The 17,330-nt window shown below is 42.0% G+C and overlaps 1 protein-coding gene across 5 annotated transcripts; it reads left to right on the top strand.

Moving 5' to 3' along the window:
• Positions 1-550: 550 nt before the first annotated feature.
• exoc1 (exocyst complex component 1) lies at positions 551-17,290 on the top strand. Of its 5 annotated transcripts, XM_039811862.1 has the most exons (20): positions 551-667; positions 2,161-2,292; positions 2,975-3,105; positions 3,239-3,398; positions 3,704-3,721; positions 7,371-7,558; positions 8,305-8,532; positions 8,879-9,011; positions 9,237-9,346; positions 11,189-11,338; positions 12,544-12,652; positions 13,252-13,296; positions 14,218-14,381; positions 14,802-14,915; positions 15,173-15,252; positions 15,431-15,659; positions 15,782-15,965; positions 16,063-16,262; positions 16,388-16,582; positions 16,856-17,008. In XM_039811862.1, the coding sequence occupies exons 2-20, from the start codon at positions 2,169-2,171 to the stop codon at positions 17,006-17,008; spliced, it is 2,715 nt and encodes a 904-aa protein (XP_039667796.1). In that variant the 5' UTR covers positions 551-667; positions 2,161-2,168. The 5 variants fall into 5 exon arrangements, with proteins under 5 accessions (XP_039667796.1, XP_039667798.1, XP_039667800.1 ...); XM_039811864.1 differs by lacking the exon at positions 3,704-3,721; XM_039811866.1 differs by lacking the exon at positions 13,252-13,296.
• The last annotated feature ends 40 nt before the right edge of the window (positions 17,291-17,330 follow it).

The raw sequence follows: 17,330 nt of genomic DNA, 5'->3' as shown, positions 1-17,330 counted from the left end.
CTTAATGTAATCTGTTTTTTCACCCTCTGTGCTTTTTGACTCATAGTCACCTTTTGAAATTGTCCCTCAGTAGAACACACGAGCAGGACAATCAACAGTACACATTATCCTTTATGTTCTATATACTTTACTCTGGGTATACACATTTCATTTGGATCTTCTGGAATAATTACAGTATGAGGAACGGAAGGAGATGTTCTGTAGACACCGAGAGCTTTTATTATGTGGTTTTAATGTTACAATACTTCCTGAGTACAGATGGCCGAATGGTAATTTGATTAAACACAAATTGATTTAGGAATATGTAAAAAAAAAAAAAAAAACTAGATTTTGACACAAGAGTTCAGTGCCTCAAGATAAGGTAGAAAAATAAATAAAAACCCTTTATTTTATTTTACTCTGTGTAAATAATGATACATTGTTTCTAAGTTTGTGTAAAATCTTTCAAGAGAACCAAGGAAACTGTACGGCAAGAACTTTCTTTTTCTTTACAACAAAGAGAAATAAAAAGCAAGGATGCAGCAACATTGGGTGGAGGGTGGATGTTGACACTGCCCCTGTCACATGTCACATGACAGCTCCGGCTGTGAACCAGGAAGTGAGAGGGCGGTGCCATAGGGCGGTGCTTTGCAAAGGGCTGGTGGGCTGATAAAACAGCAACAATAAGGTAGTGGCTATTTAACGATATATAACGTTAACTCTTTCAAAAATACAGATGAGAGAGTACATTTCAATTCAGATAACCACTTGTTTAGTTGATTATTTCGCTCATGTAGTCACAACCTTTGCGTGTTCTGAGCAACTAGCGTAATTGCTGCTAACGGTAGCTAGCTCTTTCAAGCTAACGTTAACAGTCAGCAAGCTAACAGACGCAGAGGACAACTTACAGTGCCTTTATTTAGGAAAGGGTCTTCCTCACTTTCTCACTGTTAGTCTAGAGTTACGGTAGCCAACACCGGCGGTAGTTAACGTTAGCTCGCTTATAAACCGTTGCAGCGGTTTTTCTGGTGCTTTTCTTTTTGCATCGTTTGTGTATTTGCAGCGCGTTTGTGTATTTGGTTGTGTTGTGTGTGTGTATGTGTGTGTATATGCAACGCGTTTGCTAAATGCTGCGCATGTGTTGTCAAATCAATGAAGATGTTTTCTTTATTTGCTTGTGTTTTGTCTATATGCATGTTTCATAAAGTTGCAGTTCGTCCGCCCCTGTCGGCCACCGTAGATGACCTCTGAAATTATGTTTCAACTTAATATTCACAAACCAAAGCACAATGGTTTTAATTGACGTGCATATCATTAAAGGTCCCATGACATGGTGCTCTTTGGATGCTTTTATATAGACCTTAGTGGTCCCCTAATACTGTATCTGAAGTCTCTTTTATATAGACCTTAGTGGTCCCCTAATACTGTATCTGAAGTCTCTTTCCCGAAATTTAGCCTTGGTGCAGAATTACAGCCACTAGAGCCAGTCCCACAATGAGCTTTCCTTAGGATGTGCCATTTCTGTGTCTGTAGCTATTGAGGAGGAGAGAGGGGGGGCAAGGTGGAGGGTGGGGGTGTGGCCTTGACCAACTGCCACTTTTCTCTTTTGAAAGCCATGATGTCTCTCTCTCATGGATGGGCCAAATTCTCTGGGTGGGCAAAGCAGAGAAAGGGGAGGTAACCTTGCTCCTTATGACCTCATAAGGAGAAGATTCCAGATCGGCCCATCTGAGCTTTCATTTTCTCAAAGGCAGAGCAGGATACCCAGGGCTCGGTTTACACCTATCACCATTTCTAGCCACTGGGGGACCATAGGCAGGCTGGGGGAACTCATATTAATGTTAAAAAACCTCATAAGGTGACAATTTCATGCCATGGGACCTTTAAGGAAATGTTAGCTTCATGTGTGTGCTGGGATTTGTCCCTTGTCATAAGCAGGACTGGCTCTCTCCGAATTCCCAAATGATATGTCAAATTTCGTATGTAAATGGATTTGGTTACCTGATGCTGGGGGAGGAAATGCTATTCAGGCTAAATGGCGTGTCAATCCAACTTGTCGAGGAATAAACCTCTATATATGTGCGCCTGCTCTACCAACTGAGCTAACCCGGCCACTATATCTTCATAATAATAATAATAATAATATTATTATTAAAGTACCTGCTACCTTCTGTGTGACAGCATCCACCATGACAGCCATCAAGCATGCTCTCCAGAGGGACATCTTCACACCCAACGATGAGCGTCTCCTGGGCATTGTTAATGTCTGCAAGGCCGGGAAGAAAAAGAAGAACTGCTTCTTGTGTGCGACAGGTAAGAGACAAACAGTTTTAAATAGTGTGTAACATGTTTAGTAAAATCTGTGTTGCCTGTTCACAAACTTGTCCTTTTTCATGAATATTTACCTCCACCATCAATTCCAAGTATTCCTATTGTCTTGAAATTTTACATTTACATTTGCATGACCTGGGGTAGACGCTCCATACTCATGCGCCATCTTGAAATACATTAGTTGGTAAGGGACATACAGGACATACTGCTCCGCCTTTCACGTTTTCGCTGTCACATGATAAACTCCCAGGTGCTGCTAATGCTGCTAATGGGTATCATAGCTTCCCGGCCCCGGCAAGTTTGAAGAAGGAAACACGGAGGACCACACATATTCAAAATCCAAATTTCAGGTACAGGAGTCTTCCTTTTCGCCCAGAAAAAAAGATGAAGGATATTGAAAAGAGCAAGAGACCGGCGTCATCATCAAAAAAGAGTGAACATTGGAGCTGCCTTCCAAAGATGGAAAGATCTGATGAAGGAAAAGGGGATCCAAAGAGACGCCGAGCGGCTACCGTAGCTGTAATACGTACTTTGAACTGCGCGGTGTGACAGAGTTGATTGTTATATATGATCTCAACGCTAGATGGGAGAATTTCCTACACATGGGACCTTTTAAGGATAACAGGTAAATGTCTCTGTAATAATGTTTTTTTTTCCCTTCCAGTTTCTACAGAGAGGCCTGTCCAGGTTAAAGTGGTTAAGGTGAAGAAATCTGACAAAGGGGACTTTTACAAACGACAGCAGACATGGGAGCTCCGAGATCTGACAGAAGTAGATGCCAAAGATGCAAGCAAGGTCAGACATAATGCATCTTTTACTTTTTTCACCCATAACCTTGTTCAGTTGTCATAAATGTTCCTTTTCTTTCTTGTTTAGTGCTCATACACTCTCTTTATTTTTTCTTCTTTTTTTTACTTTTACGGTTTAGGAAAATCCTGAATTTGATCTTCACTTTGAGAAGGTGTACCGCTGGCTGGCCAGCAGTACAGCTGAAAAAAACTCCTTCATCTCGTGCATTTGGAAGCTGAACCAGCGATACCTGAGGAAGAAGGTGGAGTTTGTGAATGTCAGTTCTCAGCTGCTGGAAGGTGTGGAAACGCTCTATCCTTACTGTAGCCACCCCTGTGAGAGCATGCCTCTTTTCATGATTTGCTTATATTTGCTTTTAAAAGGCTTGTCTCTTACTCTTAAACCAATAGTGCTGACCCTAGTGTGTATTGGTCATGTTTGAGGTAATCTAATTTAGCCCAGTAAGTGAGAATTTCTGCTGGTTTTTGGTTAAATTCTTTTATTAATAGCACGTTTATTTCTTTGTATCTTGGTTTGTGGTATGGTTTTCTGTGTTAAATTGTTCTTTATTCTCACTCTTCTCTCTTAAACTTTCTCTGGCCAGAACTTCCTAAAGCGGAAGGTTGGTAGGACTTAACTTCCCCCTCCTCACTCCTCTCCATTGTTATCTATCTCATGACCTCGAACCACCATTCTCATTAGAGACTCTCCCGTCCTTAAAGCTCCTCCTGTGTGAATTACCGGACGCTAAGTACAGATGGGCATGATTCATTTTTCAATAATCCTAACACACATTTAGGTCATGTTTTTACCTCACTTTTAGCTGTTTTTACTTGTCCATTCCACCTTAATTCATGGGATTATTCACTGACGCGTTATTATGGATCCCACGTAACTTCTAGGCAAGTCCCGCCCTTTGGAGCAGCCCGATTGGTTGGGGTTAGGGCTCCTGCACACTGCCTGTGTGGCGTGAGCGGGTCAGCTGCGTGGCGTGTCTGTTTTTATTTCGGCTTCCATGTTAACAGGTTAGAGCGTGCACACTGCCTGCGTGACACGCACGTCTCAGAAACGTCCCGAAAAACGTGTGCCTGCTAGAAATAGGGCCGACGCCTATTTTTCACGCGAGACGCGTGTTGGAAGCGTTTCCAGGCAAAATAGAATACAAAAGATGTTTATATGTCATTTTTACGCGAATACATTTAATAAATGATAGTTTAATGTTTGAAAGTCTCTAGGTTTTGACATAAATGCAGATAAATAAAAATAATAAATAATTATCGATTTTCAAATATTGCACCTGTCAATACAGAACCAAATATTCTGGAGCCAATTTTGCCGTCAATACTGCCGATGTGGTCTTTGCTGTAATCAATTCAGTATATACAGTGCCTTGCGAAAGTATTCGGCCCCCTTGAACGTTTCGACCTTTTGCCACATTTCAGGCCTCAAACATAAAGATATAAAACTGTAATTTTTTGTGAAGAATCAACAACAAGTGGGACACAATCATGAAGTGGAACGAAATTTATTGGATATTTCAAACCTTTTAAACAAATAAAAAATGGAAATATTGGCGTGCAAAATTATTCAGCCCCCTTAAGTTAATACTTTGTAGCGCCACCTTTTGCTGCGATTACAGCTGTAAGTCGCTTGGGGTATGTCTCTATCAGTTTTGCACATCGAGAGACTGAAATTTTTGCCCATTCCTCCTTGCAAAACAGCTCGAGCTCAGTGAGGTTGGATGGAGAGCGTTTGTGAACAGCAGTTTTCAGTTCTTTCCACAGATTCTCGATTGGATTCAGGTCTGGACTTTGACTTGGCCATTCTAACACCTGGATATGTTTATTTGTGAACCATTCCATTGTAGATTTTGCTTTATGTTTTGGATCATTGTCTTGTTGGAAGACAAATCTCCGTCCCAGTCTCAGGTCTTTTGCAGACTCCATCAGGTTTTCTTCCAGAATGGTCCTGTATTTGGCTCCATCCATCTTCCCATCAATTTTAACCATCTTCCCTGTCCCTGCTGAAGAAAAGCAGGCCCAAACCATGATGCTGCCACCACCATGTTTGACAGTGGGGATGGTGCGTTCAGGGTGATGAGCTGTGTTGCTTTTACGCCAAACATAACGTTTTGCATTGTTGCCAAAAGTTCGATTTTGGTTTCATCTGACCACAGCACCTTCTTCCACATGTTTGGTGTGTCTCCCAGGTGGCTTTTGGCAAACTTTAAACGACACTTTTTATGGATATCTTTAAGAAATGGCTTTCTTCTTGCCACTCTTCCATAAAGGCCAGATTTGTGCAGTATACGACTGATTGTTGTCCTATGGACAGAGTCTCCCACCTCAGCTGTAGATCTCTGCAGTTCATCCAGAGTGATCATGGGCCTCTTGGCTGCATCTCTGATCAGTCTTCTCATTGTATGAGCTGAAAGTTTAGAGGGACCGGGCGGGTCTTCGATTTGCAGTGGTCTGATACTCCTTCCATTTCAATATTATCGCTTGCACAGTGCTCCTTGGGATGTTTAAAGCTTGGGAAATCTTTTTGTATCCAAATCCGGCTTTAAACTTCTCCACAACAGTATCTCGGACCTGCCTGGTGTGTTCCTTGTTCTTCATGATGCTCTCTGCGCTTTACACGGACCTCTGAGACTATCACAGAGCAGGTGCATTTATACGGAGACTTGATTACACACAGCTGGATTCTATTTATCATCATTAGTCATTTAGGTCAACATTGGATCATTCAGAGATCCTCACTGAACTTCTGGAGAGAGTTTGCTGCACTGAAAGTAAAGGGGCTGAATAATTTTGCACGCCCACTTTTTCAGTTTTTTATTTGTTAAAAAAGTTTGAAATAGCCAATGAATTTCGTTCCACTTCATAATTGGGACCCACTTGTTGTTGATTCTTCACAAAAAATTACAGTTTTATATCTTTATGTTTGAGGCCTGAAATGTGGCAAAAGGTCGAAACGTTCAAGGGGGCCGAATACTTTCGCAAGGCACTGTATTTATGTTTATGGGAAACACATGTGTACAGACAAGGCTAGCAGCAGCAGCAGCGCCGCGTCAGACACGTTTCTGGTGTGCACAGACATAGAGAACACCACGCAACAGAAACGCCACGCTCACGCCACCCAGGCAGCATGCAGGAGCCTTTAGGCATTGACCTCGAGTGGTTAAGGTTAGGATAGCCGATTGGTCAGGGGATAGGACCTGAACAAATCGGGTTCCGTTACATTGCGTAAGCATGGACGCCTGGCCAATAGTAGCGTGTGAATGCTATTGAAGGGCGGGTCCCTCCTAGAAGTTGCGTGGGTTTCATAATAACTCTTCACTGACATGTGTTCATTAATTTACTCCGTATCTAATGTGACCGAAACTTGTAGCACATATTGTTTCTAATTGTTCCAGAGCCGAGTAAAGTGCAGTTGTTTGTTTAGCTGTTGTACTTTAATTTGATTCACAGAGGCCTTTTTTTTCTTTTCTTTTTTTTTAATCCGCTAGAACAAATAGAGAAGTAAATTAAGCTCATGGTACAGTAAGTAGCCATTTCAGATTGCAGGTAAACTTCTTCCATCACTGGTGGTCAATAAGTAAAATTTATTTAAAGTGCTCATATTATGCTTTTTGGCTTTTTCCCTTTCCCTGTGTTATATATCTTTTTTGTGCACGTTACAGGTTTACAAAGTGAAAAAGCCCAAAGTCCCCCCCCAAAGGGACTTACCATCTCCAACAGAAAACACTGTTCACCAACTGCTCCAAACAGCTCTGTTGTAGTCCAGCCTTTACTTCAGAGACAAGACACGTTATAATGCTCGCCTAGCTGCTAGCATGGCACGCCCTCATACTCTGCTTCTGACTGGCTAGTAGTCCTGACCTAGATACTGAGCATGTACGACTCCCAAAAAAGATGGAACAGAAGTCTCACTCTGTAGCTAAAACAGAGAGCTCAACACACAGGGTGAAAAGAGGAGCTGCAGAAATGTGCTGTACAACAAAAATATGGTGTTTTTTGAAAATTAAACCATGTAAACCTATTCTGGTACTACCACTAAATACAATTATGAACCTGAAAATGAGCATAATATGAGCACTTTAAAACATGTTTTATCCCATTCCCCATCACCGAAGGTATTTTTGTCCGTAGTTATTCTTACAGGGGGTGTTTAAAACTTGATGTGTTGGAAGATATCAGAATGTGTCTCGAACTTTGCTGTTGTGCTCACGCCTTCAACCTACATTTTTCCATCTCTGTTTGTGGAATTAGAGTCTGTGCCGAGTGGTGAGAGTCAGAGCGTTGCCGGGGGCGATGAAGACGCTCTGGACGACTACCAGGAGCTGAGCACCCGCGAAGAGCAGGACATTGAGGGCATGATGGAGATGTGTGAGTACGCCATCTCCAACGCCGAGGCTTTCGCCGAGCAGCTCTCCAGGGAGCTGCAGGTTCTAGATGGGGTGAGTAACGCGAAGGCTAAATTAAAAATAAAAGGAACGTAAGGTATAAAAAGTATTGTTCTGAGTAATGATATCATTTTATAGCAGTTTTAAGTTTTAAAAAACATAGAAACTACGGGTGGGAAGACAAATCAATTTCACAAATGTATCGTGATTTCGTTTTGCGACCGTTTTTTAAAATGTATTCTTTTCCCCTAGAATCTGTATTTTTTTAATTTTTTTTTACCAATGATTCACCTAAATATTTATTATTAATATGGTACCGCCAACGCCGAGTACATAGGGCTGCACGATAACCTAAAATTAGCTGTTAATATAACATTACTCGTCCAGCCCTACAACTACAGCAAACTACTATGTTATCAGCAAAACAGAGCGAAAGCTGAAAATGCAGAAAATCCATGTTATGTACTCCTTTACAGATGAAATAAATGTCAGACTGACTGACTGACGTGACGTGCATTCTTTTTAGAAAACAATTTGTTTTTAGGAATGTCTTATGATATACTGTATTGTCTCTAGAAGTGCATTACTCAACTTTTGTTTGTTTTTTAAAGAAGGAAAAGAAAATCGCAAAACTCAATACTATTGAATCACAATACTTCTAGAATCACAATAAATGAAAATCGCAATACAAATCGAATCGGCACCCATGTATCGCGAAAGAATTGAATCGGGACTAAGGCGTATGGTCCCAGCCCTGACAGGAACATTAACAATACCTTTTCATTGTTTCTTACTTCAAGGCCAACATCCAGTCCATCATGGCGTCCGAGAAGCAGGTCAACATCCTGATGCAGCTGCTGGACGAGGCGCTGGGCGAGGTGGACACCATCGAGGGAAAGCTGAGCAGCTACGAGGAGATGCTCCAGAGCGTCAAGGAGCAAATGGACCAGATCTCCCAGAGCAACCGCCTCATCCAGATCAGCAACACCAACAACGTCAAACTGCTGGATGAGATCCAGTTCTTAGTGGTTAGGAAACACATTTGAATGCCTATTATTACTAAATGAGGTGGCACACACTCAAGTGTCACACGATTTTTAGACAGTTTGTGGATAAAGTATGCCAGAGTTAAAGAACAAACTACAGCAAACTAATGTAAATTTCAAATAATTCTGATGTAAATGCGCAAAATATTCCAACAATCCTATTTGCTGGATGTGATCCTTAAGTAAGTAAGTAAACTTTATTTATATAGCACCTTTCACAGACAAGAGGGGTCACAAAGTACTTTACAGTGAAACAAAAAAAACATTAAAACAATGCTGACTAGGTTTCTAGACTAAGTTTTAACTGCGCTGGTCTCTCCTCACGCAGAACTACATGGACCTGTCAAAGGGACACGTCAGAGCCTTGCAGGAGGGAGACCTGACCTCCCCTAAAGGCATTGAGGCCTGCATCAATGCCTCCGAAGCTCTTCTGCAGTGCATGAACGTGGCCCTCCGACCAGGTTAGTTTACACATGTACTTGTTTGATCAACTGAATCAGTCGGTCGGTCGAGCAACTCTCAGAAGTTGCACATTTGGAAAACCTAATAGACACATTTTTGAAAAAATAAATAAGTTTCAAATGATCTAAGGTGTGCCTACAAGCAGATTTATACAATATCATACATTTTCCTAGCCTGGAAATGCCTTTCATCAAATAAAAGTGATGTTTTTTTACTTTCCATAGGCCACGACAAGCTGATGGCTGTGACCCAGCAACAGCTCCTGTTCGCTGAGCTGAGAGACACCTTCGCTCGCCGCCTCACCAATCACCTCAACAATGTGTTTGTTCACCAGGTAACAGGCACCCTATGCTTCCCAGTATATAACTCTTTCTACAATAACTTTCTAATTTGCAGTTTCAGGTGATAGGTTACATTGGAATATCCTTTTAAAGGAGAAATCCGGCGCAAAATGAACCTAGGGGTTAATAACACATTAACCATTGTACCGAGTTGACTGTTCTCTGGGATATGCTTTCATGCTAATCGAATGTGACCAGTTTTAGCGCAAACCGCTAATTAGCTTATGAAGCTAGTCGTTGGGGCACAGTAAAGTATAAAGAAATCGCTATTTCTATACCACTAACAAGGCTCAAAATAGCACCAGACTTCCACGGTAGCATCATGAGGGTCCCTACATGTAAACCCAAGCATTGAGAACTTTGTAAGTGTACAGACAGTTTATTAAAAAGATAGTTTAGAAAGACAGTACTGTTCACGTATACAGGCGGGCGCCATCTTGGGTCACGATCAGTCGAACGACGAACGCCGTGCTTGAGCCATGTTACTGGTTGCACGGCGTTCGTGGTTCGTGACTGTTTTTCCCACCCTCATTATGCTACCGTTGAAGTGTGGTGCTATTTTGAGCCTTGTTAGTGGTATAGAAATAGCGATTTCTTTTTACTTTATCCGTTACAAGGGACATTTTACTGCAGAATGAGTATTTTTTACTTTTGATACTTTAAGCACATTTTGTTGATAGTGCTTGGTTTGAACTGGGCAGTTGTACACCGTTTTGTTTTTGTTTTAAATGTCTACGTTTGTGTTAGCTCGTAAAGACTCAGAGGCTACAAAATGTTTTACTTTTACATACATCTTCAGGCAAAGACATTTTTTTTCTATTTTCTGGCCAACAAAGTAGGGTTTTTTAACAGATTTAAGAGGAAGACCTTTTGTTGTGCTCACGCCTTGCCATTGTGAGTCTGCAGCGCCAGGCAGTCTCTCCTGTTCCTTTTCCAGGCTGTGTCTCTCTGTCTCTCTCTCTCCTTCTCCCCCCCTCATGGACTTCCTGTTTATCTGGGACTCTCTTCCTGGGCTTCCTTGTGTCGTTTCCTTCTAGTTGTGTCCCTCCTATTCCTGACTCTCCCTGTTGCTCACTTTGAATCATCCCACTCTGCTCTCTGTCTCTGTGTCAGTTCAACCACTTCAGTCACTTCAAAATGACCATCCCTCAGTTCTATAGGTCCTCCTGTCTGTCGCTTCCAGTGAGTACCCTCACAGCAACCACCCACTTGCCCCCTCTTTTGCTAATGTTTGACCCGCTCACACCTCACTCCAACTTACTTGTCATTACCTCAGAGACCTCAGACCTTCCATATCCTAACAGAGCCTATTATTTATTGCATGGGATATATTTCTAATCACTTAACATCTTTCATTTGAACCCAAAGCTGGAGAAGCATCGCTCATCTTTCTTGTCCATCGACTGTCTGCACTCAGCTTGGCTTTGTTGCAAAAGGTCTCATATCATTAAAATCCTGTGCCTGTCTGCTCTGCGTGTGCATGTTTCGTAGCACAAGCAGTAGATACTGAACATAACAATGAGGCGATGTGAGGAGAACATCAGTATGCCAGTAAGAGCTGTGCTTTTCACTAAGTTTGTCAATAATATGAGCTGAAGATCTGGTGGAATTTTGAGTTGAACAATGTGTTTACCTTGGAAACTTCTGGTTTTTATGGTAATTTGAGGTAACCTATCCTATCCAGATGTTTGCGATAGGAAGATGAATATTCCTCATGTGTTGAGAGAGTGTGTTTGAGTGTATACAGAAATATGGAATGGGACTTAATATTAGGTGTCTATGCTAACTCTTAATTTAATGCATTAGTAATTGTCTCCCCTTGCTCCGTCATCCAGGGCCACGACCAGAGCTCCACCCTGGTGCAGCACACAGCCGAGATGAGCCTGCCCAAACACAGCCCCCTCCACAGGGACCTGCTGCGCTACGCCAAGCTCATGGAGTGGCTGAAGAACACCCACAGGGAGAAGTACGAGGGCCTGTCAAGGGTCAGTGCTGTTATTGGAGAACACCTCTAAAGGAATAGCCGAAATACACCTATGCGCTTTCTTACCAAGAGTTAGATGACAAGATTGATGCCACTGTTAAAGTGCTCATATTATGCTCATTTTCAGGTTCATAATTGTATTTAGAGGTTGTACCAGAATAGGTTTACATGGTTAAATTTTCAGAAAACACCATATTTTTGTTGTACTGCACATTGCTGCAGCTCCTCTTTTCACCCTGTGTGTTGAGCTCTCTGTTTTAGCTACAGAGTGAGGCATCACACTTTTGTTCCATCTTTGTTGGGAGTCGCACATGCGCAGTACCTAGGTAAGGACTACTAGCCAGTCAGAAGCAGATGGTAAGTCCCTTAGGGGAGATGGGGGGACTTTGGGCTTTTTCACTTTGTAAACCTATATATATATATATATATATATATATATATATATATATATATATATATATATATATATATATATATATATATATATATATATATATATATATATATATATATAAACGTGCACAAAAAAAGATATATGACACAATAAATGAAAGGGGAAAAAGCCAAACAGCATAATATGAGCACTTTAAGTTGTAATCCCTAAGATTTCCGTCTTGGGTTGTTTTGGCGACACCCGTGGTTACCGTGGCAACAGCAGCACTAACAATGAAAACAACTTCTGTATATAGAAAGGTGACATTGAATGGCTACTGCAGAAAACAATGCCCATCATAAACAGTATCAATAATGGGGTTTGATTCCAGGGAGATCTTAATGATTATAAAGAGCAGTGGTTCTCAAACCTTTTTTCAGTAATGTACCTCCTTTTGAAAAAATTCAGCCAAGTACACCCTAAACAGCGCAAAACATTTTTGTTGGAAAAAAAATAAAACCTGTATAAAAGGTACAATACAGCACGGCACCTTTTAACAACCTTGTAACTGAAAAAATACTTAAATGCTAGCCTACATTTCAAATGATTAGAATCCACTGAATTCATTTATTATTATAGCATAATTATTTTAGGAATTATGCATTTAAAAAATTCACAAACTCCCCGCAGTACTCCAACTTATTCCTAGTACCCCCATTTGAGATAGAAACTGGGCTAAAGAACTTGCCCTAAGCTAAGTGTCTAATGATTGTAGCTTCATATTTACTGTCATCTCAACATCTACACCAATCTCATCTCCTGTTTTCATTTAGACCTACGTTGACTACATGAGCAGATTGTATGAACGAGAAATCAAAGACTTCTTTGAGGTTGCCAAGATAAAGATGGCGGGTACAACCAAGGAGGCCAAGGGCAAGTTCGGTAAGAGTTGTAAATGCACATGTCTGTTGGAGCCATGAATCATGCTTGTCTTAATATGTGTGTATTACTAGGATTTTCAAGTAACGTCTGTTTTTGTCTTTTTCTCCCTCCAGTATTGTACTGTCACACAGAATTGAATGTAATATCCATGTTTAAATAAGGAAACAGTCTTTTCTGCGTCACGTCGGTTAACAAAAGCATACGTTTCCCAACTAATAATGTGTGCTTCGAAATAGTGCTGAAGTCCTGCCTTTTGTTTTACCTGATTAGATGACGTCTCTTTTTAAAAGGACCTCACATGTTGAATTCTCAACTCTCTTTTGAATATTTAAAATCTGAAGAGGTCTTTTGGTTGAGCTTTGTTTTTGGCAGAATTATAGAACTGTTATCTGCATTCTGTATCAGCTTTTCCTGCTGAAAACATGTTTTCCAAAGGTTTGTCTGAGCTACAAGCACACCTGAGCCGCTGCACTGCACTGCACGTCAGCATATATGTTACTTTTGTACATCTAACATCTGGCCTCACCCCGTCCCATGCTGCATGTTGTAAGCCCTAACTTGTCTCTGTCTTTGATGCCTGCCTTTCTAACTGGCTGCAGCCACGCTTCCGCGGAAAGAGAGTGCACTCAAACAGGAAACCGAAAGTAAGTATGACATTTGGATAGAGCTATTCCACTCTGTTACTCAGTCTGCTCAGACTGATCTCACGAAGTGGCGTATGTATGACACGCCAATTCGTATGGCATTTTGGCGTGTTATCAAGATGAATAATCGTTTATCAACGCCATTTGGCCTCCATTGACTTATATTACGTGTGAATTATCGCTGTGCGAGTAGTATGAAAGGACGGCAGTCCGCGGAGGGCAGTTGGTTGGACAGGACTTTCACCCAGGAGAGCCGGGATCGCGTCCCGTGAGTGGCGTTTATCACAGTGTTTTTTTTTTTTTTTTTGATGAAGCCTTCCCCAATGTTTCTTTCCTAAACCCACCCGTTTGTTTTCCTAAGCGTGTGACGTTGGCCACCGTCGTGTTTTTTGTGTTACTAAAGCCTATCCCAACGTTCTTTTCCTAAACCCAAACTTTTTTTTTTTTTTTTTTTACACGCGTGTGACGTTGTTCTCGCGATAACACGCCACGTGTTTACATCCGCTGTATACAGCGTAGACATACACGTGGATAGCTCAAAATGCATACAGATAACACGCCATTTGGCTTTAGGAAAGTGGCGTGTATGTTTACGCAAAGTCATGATGCCATGTTGATCTGCTTCTTACATAGCGGCACTAAAAGGAATCATTTGCTCAAAACCCTTGGCTACCCCGATACATAACACTTTTAAGCCCTGTTTGCACTAAGTCTTCACAATGCAGCTGAATGCACCATCACATATTCTGATTCTATGAGAAATGCCTAAAAAAAAAAGCTATACCATTGATATCCATGTTATTTTTTTAATGATTTTGACTATGCAATTTATTGAATAGTGTCGTGATTGACTTTCAAAAGTTTGACTCGCTCTCACTGAACACGTGACATTGAATCGCTGGATTTGTTGTGCTGCGTTAGGCCTTCATGGTAGCTCTGGGAAGCTGACAGGCTCTACCTCAAGTCTGAACAAGCTGACCGTGCAGGGCTCCAACAGCCGGCGTTCCCAGTCTTCTTCACTGCTGGACATGGGCAACATGTCCGCCTCCGACCTGGACGTGGCTGACAGGACCAAGTTTGACAAGGTGACACTGACACAGATGTTTTTATCAGACTATTAAAGGGATACGCCACCGTTTGTTGAAATAGGGCTTATCACGGTCTCCTCTAGCTGTAGATAGGTGGGCCAACGCATTTTTTGTGCATGCATCGTTTTAGTCCGGTGCAACACCGGCAGCGCCGCCGCTAGTTAGCTTAGCGTAGTGAATGGAACACTATGTTGCCGGTTAGCATGTTGTGAGCCAACAAAAGACAAAAAAACAACCTAATTACTTGCACTGAGACAAAAAATGCGTTGGCCCACCTATCTATAGCCAGGGTAGAACGTGATATGCCCTATTTCAACAAACGGTGGCGTATTCCTTCAAATGTGAAATAGAAATAAAACTGTGCATGCACGTTGCTCTGTATTGAGAGATTAATTGGGAGGGTGTTTGTTTTCGCAGATATTTGAGCAGGTCCTCAGTGAGCTGGAGCCTCTGTGTCTCGCAGAACAAGATTTCATCAGCAAGTTCTTCAAGCTGCAGCAGCATCCGACCGTTACCCCCCCTCTTGCTCAGGTAAGTCTGTAAACCGATCTTGGAAATAGCTGCGAAAAGGGGGATCGTACGCTATGCCACCTACTGATGTGCAGTCATATGAAATTGTCTAATCCTTCACTTTACATTAGTGGCTGTACTTGTGTGTGGTGGCATCTGAAGTTGTTTTTTTCCTGCCTGAAAGCGTGATATAATAAAGCAATAACAGGGTGCAGCATCATTCAGACATGCAGATGTTTGGTTGGATTTGTCACGTTTTATGTTTCTTTTCTCGTCAGCCCGAAACAGAGGAAGCAGATGGAAGCATGCCGTCAAGAATGCCTCCCCAGGCTGAACACAGGCACTCCATGTCATCTGAGTGAGTAGTTTCATGTCGTGGGCTACCAGTTCTGCTGAAAATGTAACCCATCTTCACTGCCGAAAAAGATTAGTGTTTATGTTTTCTATGAATCGCTCCCTTGTCCTTGTTTCACTTGTCTTCTCTTCCACCTCCCTTTCTGTCTTGTTCATTTCCTCTTTTTTTTTCCGGATTGAAGGAAAGACATTGTGCGCCTGATGATGAATAAGATCTTCCAGAGCATCGAGACGGAGCTCAACAGTCTCATTGCTCTGGGCGACAAGATTGACAGCTTCAACTCTCTCTACATGCTGGTGAAGATGAGTCACCATGTGTGGACAGCGGAGAACGTTGACCCGGCCTCTTACCTCAGCACTACTTTGGGCAATGTGCTTGTCACTGTCAAGAGGAACTTTGACAAATGCATTGTGAGTAGAGGCCAAATTATGGAAAAAAATCTAGTCTTTTGAAAACAGACAAAGTATGGTTAAGGTCTTATACAGTAGATATTATGCTCAGAATTGAATACGATCTGTCTTTTTCCTCACAGTCTGGTCAGATCAGACAGATGGAGGAAGTGAAGATTTCTAAGAAAAGCAAAGTTGGTATCCTGCTTTTTGTCACTGCGTTTGAGGAGTTTGCCGAGCTGGCTGAAACCATCTTCCGTAACGCAGAGCGCCGAGGGGACCTGGATAAAGCTTACGTCAAACTTATCCGAGCTGTCTTCGTGAATGGTGAGACCACTTGGTCAGCTTACCTATTGGCTACAGGTGATGTGGTATTTTACGTGATGCCCGGAAACAAACTTCTGAATACCGTTTGTCTTTTCAGTGGAGAAGGTAGCCAACGAAAGCCAGAAGACGCCACGGGACGTTGTGATGATGGAGAATTTCCACCACATCTTTTCCACGCTGTCGCGTCTAAAGATCTCCTGCCTGGAAGCAGAGAGGCGAGAGGCCAAACACAAATACACAGACCACCTGCAGTCCTATGTAATCAACTCTCTGGGCCAGCCTCTAGAAAAACTCAATGTAAGTTAGTATATCTTTGAGTTAGAAAGTTCCTGGGCACGAGTAGAGAGAGGCAGCACGTGAGCATTGACCGACTTATTGTAATTCAGTGCATCTTAGGTAAAGTGTTCTTTCCCTCCCCGCAGCATTTCTTTGAAGGAGTTGAGGCCCGTGTAGCTCAGGGTGTTCGTGAGGAGGAGGTGAGCTACCAGCTGGCCTTCAACAAACAAGAGCTGCGCAAAGTTATCAAAGAGTATCCTGGCAAAGAGGTGAAAAAGGGACTTGACAACCTTTACAAGAAGGTGGACAAACATCTGTGTGAAGAAGAAAGTCTGCTACAGGTGAGCAATGAAACGTTGAATGGTGCTCAGCTGGTCAGTAGGGTCACGTTCCTCATCTTCTCTCTGAATACAGCCTCTTTATTTCTTAACATTAAACGGTTCTACTGTATATATTTGTCTCCGTATTTGTTTTGTTTATTTCTTATTAATGTTTAATATGTATGTATGCACCAACAACCCAGGCAAATTTCTTGTAAGTGTAACTCACTTGGCAATGAATCCTTTTCTGATTCTGAATTGTGAACTGTTGCCCTTGCTGATTTACTCCACCAGGTGGTGTGGCACTCCATGCAAGACGAGTTCATCCGTCAGTACAAGCACTTTGAAGATTTGATCGGCAGATGCTACCCTGGATCTGGAATCACCATGGACTTTACCATCCAGGACATGTTGGAGTACTTCTCCAGCATTGCTCAGTCTCATTAGTCTAGCTAGCTGCTATGCACTTTCTAATAGTGATTCACTACTGCCTCACATTGGCTGATGATGGATGACACAAGCTACTCGATTTAGGCCCTGTATTGTTTTTTTTTGTGTGTGTCGGTGTATTTCAATGAAAGGGATTTGTACATTGGACAGTGTGTGTGTGTGCGCCTGTCCCATTTGAGATCCAACAACTCCGCACTAAAATACCCAATTGTTTGTGTTATTTTTATTATTTCTTTATGCCATATGTACATAATAAATTTGCTGCTGCCGACCCATTCAGTGCTGTGTTGGATATTTGTAGTTATTTTACTGTTGACAC

Source organism: Perca fluviatilis, chromosome 9, assembly GCF_010015445.1.
Source record: "Perca fluviatilis chromosome 9, GENO_Pfluv_1.0, whole genome shotgun sequence".
NCBI lineage: Eukaryota > Metazoa > Chordata > Actinopteri > Perciformes > Percidae > Perca > Perca fluviatilis.
This window is presented reverse-complemented; position numbering and strand designations above follow the sequence as displayed.